At 38.5% G+C, this 16,277-nt stretch overlaps 1 protein-coding gene across 1 annotated transcript in view; it reads right to left on the minus strand.

Annotated features, from left to right (window-relative positions):
- Positions 1 to 314: 314 nt before the first annotated feature.
- The window catches only part of PROS1 (protein S), a gene marked incomplete at both ends in the record, with an annotated part of 31,534 nt that continues 15,571 nt past the window's right edge, over positions 315 to 16,277 (minus strand). Inside the window, 8 exons of the mRNA XM_082013987.1 lie at positions 315 to 460; positions 3,403 to 3,616; positions 4,416 to 4,564; positions 6,113 to 6,281; positions 7,352 to 7,519; positions 7,729 to 7,918; positions 10,064 to 10,182; positions 12,689 to 12,810. Coding sequence (XP_081870113.1) covers positions 315 to 460; positions 3,403 to 3,616; positions 4,416 to 4,564; positions 6,113 to 6,281; positions 7,352 to 7,519; positions 7,729 to 7,918; positions 10,064 to 10,182; positions 12,689 to 12,810 — 1,277 coding nt within the window. The remainder of the gene's footprint in view (positions 461 to 3,402; positions 3,617 to 4,415; positions 4,565 to 6,112; positions 6,282 to 7,351; positions 7,520 to 7,728; positions 7,919 to 10,063; positions 10,183 to 12,688; positions 12,811 to 16,277) is intronic.

Here is a 16,277-nt window from a genome sequence, read left to right on the forward strand (position 1 = left end):
CAGAACTTCCTGAACTTTCTCTCCAAACTAAATATATCAAGGGCATACTATGAACATGGAGGATAAATCTAGCTTTAAGATTTATCACTGATACGAATAAAAGAACACTTTACAGAATTTTGATCTTGATTGTCTCTTTACAGCTGAAAAGAGAGGGGATTTTTTCCCCCATTCTATATAAAAGGGAGGAAAAACATGTTGTTGATTTATTTTCCTGGCACATCTTGAATAAAATAATATAGGCTTCATTGTGGCATGAGACTAATTATGCAAATTATATCTGAAAGAAAAAAGTTAAATTAAGAATTGAATAGTTACTGCATAATCAGTGGGCATGAGTGAGATCTAATATCATTGTGTTTAGAAATGGCTTCATCCAGATCCAGCTGTCTGTTGTTGACCTTCACCTCCATGCAGCCATTATAAAAAGCGGTTACTAACGTAGCACCCAGAGGAACATCTGCACAGAAACACAGTCAATTTATTAGGCCAAGGCATGCAAATTCTTATGTATTTCTCAGATTAGCAAAAACATGGGGAATATTCCATTCCCCATCCATTAGCCATGGGAGAAAAGAGCAATTTGGCAGGAAACACTTCTCCCTTTTCTTTAAGATTGAGATAAAGTCAGCAAAGATGAGAAAGGTCAGTAAAGTTTGAAATATGCATTAGAAGTCTACTCCCATCCAGAAACCTAACTACATGAACGTTTTGCATAGTAGCAGTTTCTGTATTAACAACAGTGAACCAATAGCTTGTTTCCTGGAGTCCACTGTTCTTGTCCTGACCTACAAACAGATGTTTACGGGTTTAGAGGTCACAGAAAGAACCATTTTGCTTTTGCCAGAAACCTACTCTGGGTTCAAATCTGCAAGTTCTCAGGTAGGGGACCCCTGGGAACTCCAGTCATTTTACTGCTTCCTTACTGCTTCTTCGAAGGGAATTCTCTGTAAATGAGCAACAGATAAAGTGAGTCTTTTAGGTATTGTTTGGGTTATGGCAACATCAGATCATGGATATGCTTCCAGGAAACAACATGTTAAGCACAAAATCAAGCAGGCATTTCTCTGAGGTCTTAGGGTACAACTGGATTCTTACAAGGTAGACATAAGGTGATCCAAGCACCTTTAATAATTAGAATGAGGATGCCTAAAAGTGATCTCAAGAGCATAATTTTTTTTTTCTTCAGATGTTAACCATCCTATTTCTCTTAGAAGATAGTTGTTTCCTTGTGAATTTATTTTTGCTGGAAGCTGAGGTACTGCACAAACAGTCCTCTACAATCATGCCCTTCTGTTCTTTTTACTCCAGTGATGATAACACTGCTGTCATAGATCAGCGCAAGTTTCATTTAGCCTGCACTGGTTGTGCTGAATTAATTAACAGAGAGGCATACTCCCAATGCCGTTACTAGTTTGAAGAAACGTGTATCAAAAATCAGGACTTCTGGTCTTCATGAAATGCATATTTTTAGGTGCCTTTTAACAACACAGTTCTCTGCACTGTAGCTCAATGTGGGGATTCTTACCTACCTTTTTATACTGCTCAGTAATCCCAGAGGCTTTTCAGGGCTGAGTTAGAGTGAGTAAATGAACTGGTATAAGCCAAACTGGCTGTACATGGGGACCTGAAGTAGTTTTCCTATATTACTTTTTCTCTCTTTGGTAACAGAGGCTGTTGTGGAAGAGGCTCCCTCAGATAACGTGGGCGTTTGTGTTGCTTCTTTAAGACCTCCAAGTAGAAACTGTTTATGCATACGGAGTTATTTTTGTTAATTTGCATGTTGAGGATACCTTTTAAAACTGAGAGATCACACTTACTTTTAAGGAGCAGCAAGTAACTAACACTTGCTTTTTATCTATTTGGAATGCATGACTGAAGCCAAGGTCTTAAAATGCCAATTACTCTGTGGCTGGCAATGTACTAGAAAGACTCATTTAAATATCACAAAGATGAAGAGGTCTTAAAAAATGACTGGAATCTTAGGTAAGTTACTATGGCTCAATTAACCTACTGACTCACCTCTACTAAGTAAATACTGACTTCATCTCTTTTAAAAGTGAGCAGGTATTACAAAAACACTGACACTTATCTATTGCAGTATGTGATGGTACTGCACCATTACTGCATTCTTCTCATTCTACACATTCAATCTGAATTGAACTCACCTGATTGATTATCTGGTTGCCAAGATACTGCATATCCATTCAAAAACAAAATTAGAGGAGAAATTGTCATACTTGGTGCCTAAATCTTGTTACATCCTTGATTACCAGTGTATGAAGACTTGTAGAGAACCAGTTCCAACATGTGGGCCTGGCTACTGAGACAACCACTACTTCAGACAGAGGCTTTAGACGGGTACCTGCAGTGCTGCCCTACACACCTCGCTTCTATTCTGACAAGCAAGTCTAGAGAGTGGAACCATAATTCCAACTTCCCCTGTGTATGCTAGCTTGGAAGAGATGCCTAAAGAGATCACGTCCAATGGATATACAGTTCCACCCCTCTTTCTACTCCTGTGCACCCTTTGCCTCCTGCAGAAGAAACACACTGCAGATAAAGACCAGCTATATTTAGGGCAGTGGCATGACGTTGCAGCCTACATGTAAAATGTATGTAAATTCAAGACTGTGCTAGTCAAGCTCTTAGAATTTCTTTAGGAATTGTGACTTACTCTCCCTATAACTTTATTAATAGAGGATACAGAAAAGCTCTGCCAGTAGTAAAGTTGTAACCATGGTGTCTTTCCTCTATCAATTTTCAAATGTGAGGATCTTAGGCTTTGAAAATTCCTCATCTGTGGCAATGCTATTCTTCTTTATGATTCACCCTGAAGTCAAACTATTTTATATATAAGCTTGTGTACACTTCCAGTACAAAATAATGCTTGTATGTGTCTTAAGACTGGGGATACGCTTGCAGTTTACTTTAAACAAAATATTTGCTGTTTCAACACATTTTCTGTCTCAGATTGCCAGTCGTCTACTGCCCAGGGTTTAATTCCTGAAACTGTATTCCTGACTTCTTCTGTGCTTCTGACACTTAACTTACTTACAAATGCCTGTTTTTCTTACATGCTTGATGCAGTTCCTAAATTGTGCCAGCTGGTGGCATTTCAGAAATATGCAATGCCCACTCCTCCCCAACTCAAAAATGAAGACATTTTCCAAATTCAAACCTCTAGAGAGAGACCCATGCCTTTTAATAGATCTAATAATGCTAGTGTTGAAAAGCAGGCTCCCTCAAAAGCTGAACAGACTGGATGAAACAAGAAAGAAGCGGGGGGGAGGGGGGGAATGTTTCTTTCAGGTACACTTGTAGGCTTTTTCTAGCTTGGGTAAGGCTGAATATAATCAGGCTTGCACAAACAATGAAATTAATGAAAAAAACATAATTCACCTGGCAGGCCGCCCAAGTAGGTAACAACATTTGCCATCATTGCTTGATGCAGGATAGACAGTTGCTCTGAATTGCTTCTGTCTGTGTGTGAATCAACAGACAGTTCAAGCTGCTGTTTGGTTACTAGAAGTCCAACCAGCACTTTTCTGGGTGTACATAACTTCTTTGATTCCAGATGTGCAACACTGGTGTTTCCAATGGTCACAATGATTTTCTAAATGGAAGAATGGTAGGTCACAAAAGACATCACATGTAACTTTAACACAAAATTATACTTAGTTCTGATGCATTTTATATTTGGAAGTAGAAGAAAAGGAAATGTTACACACACATTTTAAAAGCTGGTACCTTAAGTTGGAAAAGCTACCAAAGTTGATATACAACCAACACCTTTGGTGATGAATGCCATTCATTTATGTTCTTAAATTTATAAGTGAGAATGTTCACTGTAAAAAATCTTTGGCTATGGTTCTGAGGTGAAATCGCGTTTCTTTTAGAGGTAAAAGGAGTACTGCTACAGCTTCAAAGGTAACCAAGTGTTCACTATAGGTTGTTATTTTGGGCAAAAGCATGGTGTAAAATCATGCTCTATCTTGGGGTGCCTGATGTAAACAGATGTAAATAGAAACTTAAGGACAAAAAGATCTGTTTATAAACTGAAACTAACATGATGCAATTACTATAATGTCATCATTCTACTTCTGTCATATACCCCTTTATGCATTTGGAAGGAAAGGTTAAAGAATGCATGATGTAATGGATAGTACCTGACATAAGAGCTCTTAGTGCTTAGTCACTGCTGTAGCAATTGTTAATAGTAATATATATTCTGCACATCACTATATGATCTAAGTGCTTTCTAAAATATTAATTCAGCCTACCAGCTCCACTGCAAGTAGGTACGTACCTTTTTTTAGTTTGATTTTTCACAAAAGGAGTAGTAAGTTAAGTGAGACAAAAACAAGAGGTGTGACTTATATGCATATCAGCTGCTATGATAACTGTAAGATCACCTGTGAGTCAGAGGAGTTAGAGTCCACTATGGACAAAGCAAGAGGTACTGTTTCATTAGAAACCAAGGCAAACATAACACCAGTGTCTGTGGATGGGCGAATAGTCATAGTCACATTTATTAGCCAATCTTCAGGACTGTCAAGATTATCTGTTTTAAAAAGAATAACTGAAATTAGTAAATCCATCTGCTAATGAAAAATTAATATGGTGTTAAAAATTAGTATTTCATCTGCTCTCATTGTGAAAAAACTAGTACTGATCTCCAGGAAAAAAAAAAAAGGGTAAGCTTTGGAACTTTTAGAAAGAACTATAAAACTAAAAAAAAACAAACCAAAACTTTAATCCTGCATCCTCCCTAATCTTCTGTGCTTATTGGGCTTTTCTTTGCTACCTCCTCCACTCTAATGTGGAACTGGTGTCACATTCATTACAGGATCAGTTCAAAATTAAACCCAAAAAATTAATTTACTCATAAATTGCTGCTACTGAGTAGAAGATTGACAGTTCTCATACACTTTTATATTCCAAAGCAGTTCCACTATTAAAATGGGAATATGCAGGTGCATAAAGTGAACATGCAGATGGTGCAAATGTAATTTCATATGATGCATTCATAGTGAAGTTAATATAAAAATTACTATTTAAAGAGCTATTTGTCATCTTTTGTATCTTTTCTCCCAGTGTCTCTTCCCCACCCCATGTTCCTAAAACATGAGGTGAGGTCATATTCCTACACAAAGCCAAATGGGCCGGGAGACGGTGGGCTGTAACAACTCATAGAAGGACAACAGTAGGTGTGGGCAGCCTCAGGTTTCGGGGGGAGGCTGGTGGGTTAGAACAGAAAGGAGAGGGGGTGAAGTCATGGCAGCAGTCCCAAACACAAAGGTCAGGAGGAATCATGGCAACATGGTGTTAACGAATGAATGGGAGGAAAGTTGAGGAAACTTGAGTTGCACAGGAAACTCTGATATAAGTTGGTTGGGAGCATAGAATATAAAAAGCTGGAGAAAGCTTTTGAAGTGGGCTAGGGAATTTAAAGAAAAGGCATGGGAAAGAATAGCAAGTCCTGGGATGAAAAGGATTTAGGATCAGAGCAGGGCTGAAGGGTAGCATAGCACTTGGGATGGGCAAGAGTATAATGACAACAGGATTTGTGACGATGCTCAAGAGATGTCTCATTTTGGGCTTGCAGGTGTGCACAAGGAGACTGTGGACTGCAAATTTTGAAATTAGGGCAGGAAGTCAGGCAAGAAAGTTCTGGGTTCAGGAAGGAGTAAGAGATGCACCTAAAATATTTAGATAGGATGTTCATTCTAGAAGCAGAATTACATACACAAAAATAGCAGTGATCCTTTTCTCCAATCACCTTCTTCTGTCAGTAAGATGACAGCTTTCCCCGTTAATGAATAGGGGACAGAATTAGATCTCTGGAAAGTGAATGTGTTCAACAGAACCCATCCTTTGCAAATAAATAATACTCTTCCTAACCTAAAGCACTTCAGAAATGAAATGGATGACACCAATGGGATCAGAATTCTCATTCAAGCAAATTTCTAATAGAAGTTACTAAAATCATTGCTAGATGCAGTGGTGTATAGCTTAGTTTATGTGTGTCCTTTTTTTTTTTTTTTAACCAATTCATCAGTTCCATCACTACTCCAGCAACAAATATGGGAACAGACAGAAAAAGACTTACTATAGTTTATCTGAAATTCTGCCATTCCAGTGCCAGGGTAGAAGGATCCTCTCTCAACTGCTACTAAACAGTGCTTGCTTTGTTTTTCTTGAATAACTTCTTTTACACCTGAATGTCCCTGATTCATCAGGTTCCAAGCACGAATGCACCCATCTAGCCGAGGGTTTATCTGTGGAAGAATTACAACACTAGGTGTTTGCATTTGAAGTTGTTTTAAAAATGTCAATAATAAGGCATTACTTCACATTTCAACTTATTTCTGGGTAGTCAACAATAGCCTTATCAGTGCTATATGTTACAGCAGTGATGGCTCTGAGAAAACAAATGGCATGCATTTAGTACCCCAGCCTTCAAAAGGTATTTCTGATTTAATAACATTTCCCATTTTGATGCCAGTGGTCTGTACAAAATAGATTGCTTTGATTTTTAAAGCTCATGCTGTCCTTTTGTTTACGTCACAACAGCTTTTCTGTAGCTGAAAGACAATGATCACTAGCACCGTTCCTTGTTCAAGGTTTCACCTTCTCCTTGTACCAAAGTACAAAGAAATTTCTGGAATTATGTCCTATTGGGTAAGGGGATGTTGTTGTGGTGCTTAATTTCTTTCTCTCTGCTTCACCTTTGAGCAAAAATTGTTTTGTTTTGTTTTTTTTAAAAGGTGCAGCCTCTACTTTTTGTCTCTCTGTTTAGACTGCCAATTTGTTTGAGGGGTCCTGAACTGAGAAGCAGACTGTTGCAACAACTTGACTGTACCCATCCCCAGCATAAGACAAAGCTGTTGAGGATGGAAGACTGAAAGAACCATGGTCCTTGCCTATCCTGGTTTATTAGAAAATGTATTAAAAAAGACAGCTCATTGTGCTGCTAGCATAGTGAATTCCATACCTATTCAGAGCCTAGCAAAAGCCAGCACCAGAAACATGAATCACTCTGAAATGCTCTCACAGCAGAAGTGGTGGTGATTTAGGGAATCTTAAAGCTGTATTAGGAAACAGGCTACTGAACCCTGAAAGATTAGACCGTAAGTGCTGTGTTTTTATAACTGAAACCTAACTGAAGACAGACTACAAATCTTCATACATGTTTAGTTTCACAACAGTGGTTTAGTAATATGATTTTTCATTTTCTAAACTGATTCCATGCCATTCTTCCCTCCTCTGTGACTACTGAGTAAATGATACAAAACCAAACAAATAACAGAACAGCATTAATCAAAGTTACTCTTATTATTTTAGTTACCTGTTTAACAAGAGCGTTGCCCACTTTGCGAGGTAATCCTGCAATGTACACCTTAGTTTCCAAAAAACCCTGTGATTGTTTAAAAAGTGTTCCTGGGCTGTTAATACTCATCACAGCTTCTTTAGCTATTTTTACACTGATGCTGTGTTCCAGTTCTTCAACTGATATCTAGAATTAAATATACATATAATTATCATAATTAAATATACACATAATTACACGTATACACACACAAACATGTAGAATATTTTAAATACTAATTACATAGAATCATAGAATAGTTTGGGTTGCTTAGTTTCTCCCTATTTTACTTATCAAGACAGAATGTTCCCATAGTAGGTTAAAGGAAGGAAAGGGGAGAGAAAAACCCATCTTACTATATGCCACAGTCCATCATTAATGGCTTTGCCTCCACTAGTGACTTTTGTTCCAAATTCATTCTTGAATTGGATTTCAATCTTCCCATCACGAAGAGCAAGCAAGATCCATGCTGTATTGTCAAGTGACTCTGAATACAGTATAACTCCCTCTGCATCATATGTCCGGAAATCAAATTCTGCTGTAAATCTGAGTTGTGAAGAAGGAATCTTAATAAGACAGGAAACATGAAATGCTATATAGCCTAGGTTTACTCATTAATTGGGTAAAAAAAAAAGTTAATCGATATTAACCTTTTGGTAACTCTGTATCTCAGCAGTTGTGATATTTGCACATGACTAGTCAAAAGCAGAATCTAATGTAAGCCTTGTTCATCCAAATCCAGTGAAAAGTTTTGAGATTAACACCCTGAATTGGGATTTGAAAGAGTCTTGGTTCAGTTCCCAAATCTGCTGTGAGTTTTACATGTGAAGAATATCACAACCCCTTGAGTAAGAAGATAGATGCAATATTCCTATTGCACTTCATGGAGATGTGATGCAGGGAAAGAAACCCATGATCTTTGATGTGCTTCAGTACAACAGGGTTGCCAAGTGCTGTTCTACAACGGTTATAACCTAGCAATTTGCTTTGGTTACTGCTGCCTTTTATATGCCATTCTCTAATTTGAGGATTTGTTGTCTGGATCTTGGCAGTTATATCTTGAACAAGTATATGTAGCACAATTATGGTTTACATTACAGTACCTGTACGGTGGAAGAGAGATAGTATAAGTATAGTGAAAAACAGTTCTTGTCTCCTAGAACTTTCGGACTAGATAAAATAGATTAAGGATGAAAGGGGAAAACAAAGCATTTGGAAGTTAAGATTTGCTGAAGACAACAAAAGAAACGAGTAAGGGAACTGTAATTAAGAACTTGGGTTGCTTTCACTCTCAGTCTTGATCTTTGTCCACTAGATGTCATTGTCTCATGCAGACCTGCAAAAAAATCATTCCATATTTACAGAGACTACTAAGATAGCTTCAAACTTTTATGATCTTAGAAAAGTCTTCCAGAAGAGCATTAATGCCTGGTCAACTTGGAATAGCGGCAGAGGATGATCATCTCAATATTTATGTCCCTCTGTAAGGTTCTGAGGCTCTGGGGACCACCAGCTCAACAGCTGCTGCTGTTGTTACCCTCAAATTGTTCGGTCAGTAAGTCAAGGAACACTGTGATTTCAGCTGCCACAGCAAAGAAGTCCTAAGGTAATAACGGGGTCACTACCATTAGCAATTTTTCTGACAGCTGGAAAGCAAATCATACAGATGGCCTTCTAGACAAGGTACTGTGCTATATCGGTGTCCTTGGAACACCCTGTGAAAGGAAGCATGGGGGTGGGGGGGAGCATTGGCCTGGCTTTGTTTCTCAGCAGTATGTGTGTAACATGTCACAGCTTCTACCCAGAGCAGAAGTGAAGCAGCAGCAATACCCAAACGAAAGCCATTCCCACATATAACTAGAAGGTGTATACAGTAATCATTTTCCTATGACACCTGAATTTTATGCTGAGAATTCTAAATGACTTCCTATATTTGTATCACAGTCTCCCACCTTCCCCAGCCCCTGCTCTTTGCTTCAGGGGAAGAGTAAGCTTCTGTCATGAGGAAGTACCAATCTTTTTCCTCTCCCATCCAGAAATCAAGGGGCCCTACTGCTTGTTAAGCTTTACTGCCCTCAATCCTCTTCCTTTTTTGCCCATTCAAGTGTGTATATCTTTCAATGCTTTTTCCCAGTCCATACACCTCTCCCTATAACAGCACAAGTAACCAGGACTGTAATGGCTGGAAGACTCCAACTCTGTTATTCATAGATTCATGATCACACCTTGAATGCCAATGGTGCATGTCTTGCCCCAGCTGGTGCATGTCTTGCCCCAGCTGGTGCATGTCTTGCCCCAGCTGTGCACCGTTTCCTGGCTGGGACACAGCTGCTACTGCCTGCTACCTCCTTCTGAGGTATCTGGAAGGCACTTGCTCACCTGTTAGTTTTGCCATGTAAGAGAGCTGCTGTCTATACTGATGAGGTGGCTCAAGAACATGGTACAACCAGTAAGAGATGCTGTAAACTGGCTCCAGAGACATTCCTCTTGCCTGTCCGCTTTCCTCCAGCTTCTTCTGAGTGCTAGTGTATGTAGGAACCCGAGCTAATTCATTCTCCATGCAAAGGTTTCTTAACCAGTGGGGCGACAGTGATACACTTTCTGCATGCAACGCACTCTTTCTAAACCCTCAGAAAATTAACGGAAATGACATAATTTCAATGCATGCTTTTATCAATAGCAAATGCTTACCTCGTGACATTTGGCAATTTAAACTTTAAGTACAGAACGGGAATGCCTATAAATTGCTCTGCCAGGTAAAGCAGTTCGTAATTCTTTTCAAGGTTCAGTGGGGTACATGCAGTAACAGGCTGAAAATGGTAGAGAATAAAAAAAGCTGTTAATGCATTGTGATAGTTCATGAAGCAACTCCTATTGTTGGCTGTTAGCCTGTCCTTTTTTCTTCTTTTTTAAAAAGCAATGGCTTACCTCTGTGTTTTCTTTTTTTCCTTTTTTTTAAACTTGAATACCTATGTACAAATGAAGGGGTATGTTTTTCTTTTCGCTGGAAATGTTCATTTATTTAAGCCGATGGAGGATAATTCAGGTTGGAACACAACTCTGGTGGATTGCAACTAATACTTAAATACTTATTATTTGAATCAAGAATTCAAATCTTCCATCAGGCACTTTCCTTTTACCAGAGACCTGTGACACCCACCTACTTGGGTCCTACCAAGCTCCATTATTAAAGTGGTTTGGAATCTAAACCCGATCAGGTGTTTAGAAGTGAATGGGGCCAGAACCGTGTCTTGAGAAGATTTAATAATAATAACTTAAAAAAAAGTCTTATTTTCTTTATCGATATTGATGTACAACTACTCATAGCTGAACAATCTCTAGTACTACTAGAATCATTTATCTGGAATAAAAAGTAATAATTTACAAGTGGCTTAAGTAACAGATTAACAGAAGATGTTTCTATCTGGCTGTTCCTTGAGTGTGCTTGTCCTGTTTGAGCTCTGGAAAGGAATGTTGATGAAATGAACATCACAATTCCTGCTGGAATAGCACTGAATTATTATTTCTGAGAACTGTTAGTGGGGATATAAAGCTTTTAAACTACATTCTCAGGAAAACTGTAAAAAAGTTCTAAGTATTTGTGGCAACTGAAACGCCTACAATAGTATGTAGAACTGGGACTAATCCTAATGCTCTAGACAAAGTCAGTGCGAGTAATCACAGTCAGACAACTGCAGTTGCAATGAGAGGGGGAAAAAAATGGTGCTTATTGTTTCAGGTACTCATCTACCTGAAGTTTTAAAGAAAGATGTTTATATCTAAGAATAATGTCTATTTTATGTGTAGTGCAAGTTTAAACTAGTAAAACATTCAGTAAACAAACGGCAGGTATCCATTCTAAGGCACTGTTGACTTCTTTGTCTTCTGAAGTTATAATTAAAGTAGTACCTACAGTTTTGTTTTAAAAGTAAAGCATTCAGATTTCCTCTAGGTACAGGGTACTAGGCTCTGCATGTGGAGAGGTGGGAAGACTCTTCTGTAATGTGTTTTAGAGCATCTTTCTCATCGACTAGTGGGAGCCTAGTAGTCTCTTTCATCTAAAGTTATCCCTCAAAACACCCCTTGAATATCTTCTATATGATGGCAATATAGTAGTCCTACAGAAGAGAACTATCAAGAATAGGCGTGAAGGGCTTTTCTGTTCTCAAGAAGTGATGTACTTTGGTAAAAGTTAACAATGCAGTTCCCAAACTCTGACTTCCGTATTCACAACGTAGCAGTTTCATTAAGTGTATAGGAGTTCATCCTGAATTTTATGGCTACTTCATTTTATGCCTGCTAGTGTGACTAGTCTTTCGACTGCATGTATTTTCAGCTGATTAAACTATTTTTTTTCTGAATTGAGAGGCCTGAAACTAACTTCTAGATAAGTGTTAAACACTTTTGAACAACAGTATTGAAAAGAACGTCATGAGGCTAGAAGATGCACTTCCTATTTCATGAATAAGCAAAATGAAATACAATGAATGCAAGTGTCATTCAGATATTAAATTTCAGCAAGTACAGACAAGGTCTAATACATACATGTTAGAACTTGTGTCAGACCTTGTTCCTGCAGTTTAAGCCCGATTTTGTTATACTGTGTTAGAGGTGGTTTTTTTGTTGGCAATTATCTGAGCTCACCTCATATAACAAGTCTCAGCCTGCCTGAACCTCTCAAAGTATAGAGAGAACCACTCACAGAAAATCCTTGAACTGGGATTCTCCAGAGTTCCAAACTTTCTGCTACTAAGAAGTGTAAATTTTCCAACTGAGCAAGAACAGCTGATTCTGGCTGCAAGATGTCCTTCAACTGACAAGTATTACTAAGTGCTTTTTCTTAAGCTATGGCAGATGAGAACTGTGGAAAACAATCAATTTTTTTTCAACACAAACAGGTAAAGCATAGAGTAATTATGAAATAGTGAGTTAAAACTTCTGTGCAGTCTAAAGAAAACCTGAGAGTGTACGGACAGATGGAGTATTCTGGCTCTAAGTAAGCTGAACCGGAATTATTTGTTTGACAGGAGAAAGCTGGGGCTTATTTTGCAAGCAGGGAATAAAGATGACTAGCTAAGGCAAGCTTCTCTTGACAGGATTGCTGTAAATGACTATGCATGAACTGAGTGGCATCCAAATCCCTACCAGGTCTGTTTTTGTGAGCCAAACTGCAGCTCAGTGTCCCCAGCACTTTTCAGCAATTTTAGAATCAGTTCTTGAATAGCTTCCTATTTCCCTTAATCTAACTTATCCTGTCATCAAGAAATACCCAACTTTGTGATCTTCTGCATGGAATTTTACATGGTGCAGTTTTACCTCACAATTCTTCATGTCCTTAGAGAGCTTGAACCCTTTCTTGCCATCACAATAGCAGCTATAACTTCCTGGAGAGTTTACACAGAGTTGAGCACAAGCATTTTCAGCACATTCATCAACATCTAGGAGAAATGAAAGCCTTTATTCAGATTATTCATTGCACAGACTAAAAACTAACACAATAAATTAATGGAATAATGCACAAGATGGGTTCTCTGGCATAACGTGAATCCAGTAGGTGCTGCTAAGCTAAACTAATGCTAGTGGATGTCTCCTATGTAAAATTTACAATCCAGAATTGCCTGCTGGGTGTATAAGACCTAGTAATTGGATAGAGGCCTTGTGTACAGAGCTGGGGAAAACTTGGTCTGATCTGTGAGGCAGTAAGAAGCTGAGGTCTGTAAGGTGGCTGAATTAGTGAGAGAAACCTCAATAAATCACTACCATTTATGACAGAAATGCCATTCTGGCTCAGATCTCTTCCTCTTCCTATAGATGTCACAAGAATTTAGAGTATTAAGAGTATATATGGCAAGTATGTGGTGAAAGAATGTGCTTTATTCACATAAAACCAAAATAATCTCAGGGCAAAATACCTTTTGAAGTTACATACAATAATCTCATATATAACTAAGTTTCAGACAGCATCTATTTGTGGAGACCAATCTGATTTCAGCTGCAAATAAGATAAACCAACTAAAGGAACTTTGTTTTCTATTTAGTAGGCTGTGCATAATAAATAATTTAGAAATAAAAGGCTGTGTAAAAGGCCAATGTAACTGTTATATTTCTAATATGGAAACAAATAAAATGTTTCCTGGATAAGAGACTCTAATGGGGGTGATCTTGGGCCCCAGATTAAAGAAACTACAATACTCGTTTTGAAACAAATGGCCTTTCTAGTGGGAATAAATGATTTTGTATTAATGCATGTATTTAAAAAATCTGGTTTATACTGTGCTAGGGTTTTTTTTTTTTAATATTAAAATACTTTGTTGCTTGGAGGAGGATAGAGGAAAAGAAAAAAAGGGAGACAAAAAAAAAAAAGAAAGAAAAAAAAAAAGAAAAACCCCAAAACCTTCTTGGAGAAACCATTACTTCATAGTGAGCATGCATAATATTCTCCCAAAACAGGATAAAATGCTTAATGGTTTGTGGATGTTACTTTTGATTTCTACCTCTGCTGCAGTTTACGATCATGGGCAAGGTGCTTGACTGCCAAATAGCAGTTTCTACGTTATTTAAATGGCCACCAATTCATGAATAGGTTGAGGAAATTGGTCTCATGTTTGGCTGAAGGGTTTGCTATTAAATGTCTCCTCTTCCTCGCCTTTGCTCTAAGTCATCAGTGCAAGGGGTCTGTGCTCAGCCTTACACTCCCCTTGCACATGATCTTATCAGAAGAAAAAGCTGTACTATTCTGTACAGCAGCTAATAGAGCCAGAACTAAAGTTCTGCTCAAGATCCAGCTGAATGCTATGTCAGTTTTCCCGCTGACACAGCAATCTGATGTGTGGCTGTGTAAGCTACAGGATTCAAATACAGTCTCCTGCTGGTGTTTGTGTAATTTCTACCTCCTACGCTCATCTCCCATTCTACCCTCTAATCTTCAGAAGCTGGATGGCCCTTTATATAGGCTGGTCTATGTGGTACCAACTTTCCTGTTTACTCTTCCAATAAACTACTGAGTACTGTTCCGTGTCACTTCTCTTAGCTCCAGAATGATCGCTTACCTCTACTCTGTCAAGCTGAGAACCATCTCCTGCTGTGTAGCAGGCTGATGGAATACAACAGTGAGGTTTTCTTTCTCCTCTTTTTGGTAAGAGCTTCAATGCCATTTTGAGCTAGCTCACCGAGTCTAAGAACCACTGCATGCTAGAAGCCTACCAAGTGTCTTGGGCATTCTACTGAAAGGCATAGGATGCATTATATTTGAGCTGTGCAGAATTCAACACAGCATTAGCACTCTACAGCCAGCTCCACCACCTCCTTGCTTCCATTTCACCAGAAGAGTGCCCTCTCCTGCAAGGGGGTAAGGGATGAGAAAAGAAACAAGATGGGAGTTCTCTGCATTAAGATCATGGTACTTCTATAAAAAGTGAGCTCAAAACAACTGCTGTGTACACAGTTCCATTGCTGGCCCTGGGGAGGGTTCTCTTAAGGATACACTGGGTCATAAAGACACATGGAAGACCTCAAGCCTTTGACCAGCATGTGTTGTCAGTATGTTTTCCTGTTCTGGGGAAAGGTTTGATACATATTGGAAGACAGTTTCTAAAATGTAACTGGGGAATTGACGACTGGCTTTTTGGATTGTTCCAGTTCTAACTGGTGTTAGATACATAGCTGCAGAAACAATTACCTAAGAAATTCTTCCGCCTCTCTCTATTCCTTCAAGTGCCTCATCCACCCAAAATGTCAGCTGAGTAAAAGGAATTGTTAATATAGAAATATAGTGCTAGATGTTTCTTTGAGTTAATCTGTCATTTTGCAAATGTTTTCTGCATTGCATCCTCATAAGTTGAATTTTTTAAATAATGAGCATATAAATTAAATTGTGACTGTGTCTGAAATTACATTCTCTTCAGAGGTGAATGTTTGCTAGTGTTAAGAGTTTTAACTCTGCCCAGACTTGAGAAAACTGTCCTATTAAAAATTGTTACTCTGCATGTATATATGTATGCACACTTGCACAGACTCCTGCAACTGTAAATTACCAACCCTCCACTCATGGTTTAACTCCTATTTCATTAATCTTGGCCTCTGTGACCTGTACTACTACTTAGGCAAGTAAGGTGCAAGAGTGGGTTGCAACATCTAAGCGTATGTTTTGGAGTCTTATTCAAAATTCTTTCCATATGCTTTGGAGATAATGCTCGCACATTAGTCATGTGGCAGGATTTGGTCAGTTCTCAAGAAATTTTTTGATGTATATGTGCAACTGGTTGACCCTTCCATTTCCTTCAGCTACAATAGATTACCTCGTACTCTTTTGTTTAGTATGTGTACTCCTTTCCATTTAGAAATCATTAAACTCTTTATGGTCTTGATGGAGGTTGCCTTAAGCTAGTAGATTGCAAGCTCATCTTGGCAAAAGGGATTCTGCTGTGAAAGTCACTTCCTAATAATTTCTGGTGACTGGCAATCTGACATCTATTTAAAACTAAGATTACAAGATAATAGGCTACAGTGTGAAGCTGCTTTTTTCACTGTTGTTTTTCCATCCTAGCAAACATGCAAATGAGGTGATGCCAAAATCCAAAACGTAGACTAGCCATACTACGCAATGGGTGAAGAGAACACTCTGTGTCCTTTCCTATAATCTTGCCTGGGTTTTTTTGGGAGGTGGGGGTGGAAATCATTCTGTTTATGATCATTTAGAGATCTAAAAAGGCCAAGAAATCCACCCAGGCCTAAGCACACAGAGAAAAGGAAAACAAAAAAAACCCACAAAAAAACACCAAAACAAAAAAATAAACCAAAAAACCCCAACCCTATAGCCTGCTTCACTGTGGAGAACGTAAAAGGAAATAAAAAATTTAACCCCTCCCAAGAGTAATTGGAGTAAAGAGACTCTGAGAAGCACCTC

This window comes from Phaethon aethereus (assembly GCF_964289735.1).
Source record: "Phaethon aethereus genome assembly, chromosome: 1".
NCBI classification, from domain to species: domain Eukaryota; kingdom Metazoa; phylum Chordata; class Aves; order Phaethontiformes; family Phaethontidae; genus Phaethon; species Phaethon aethereus.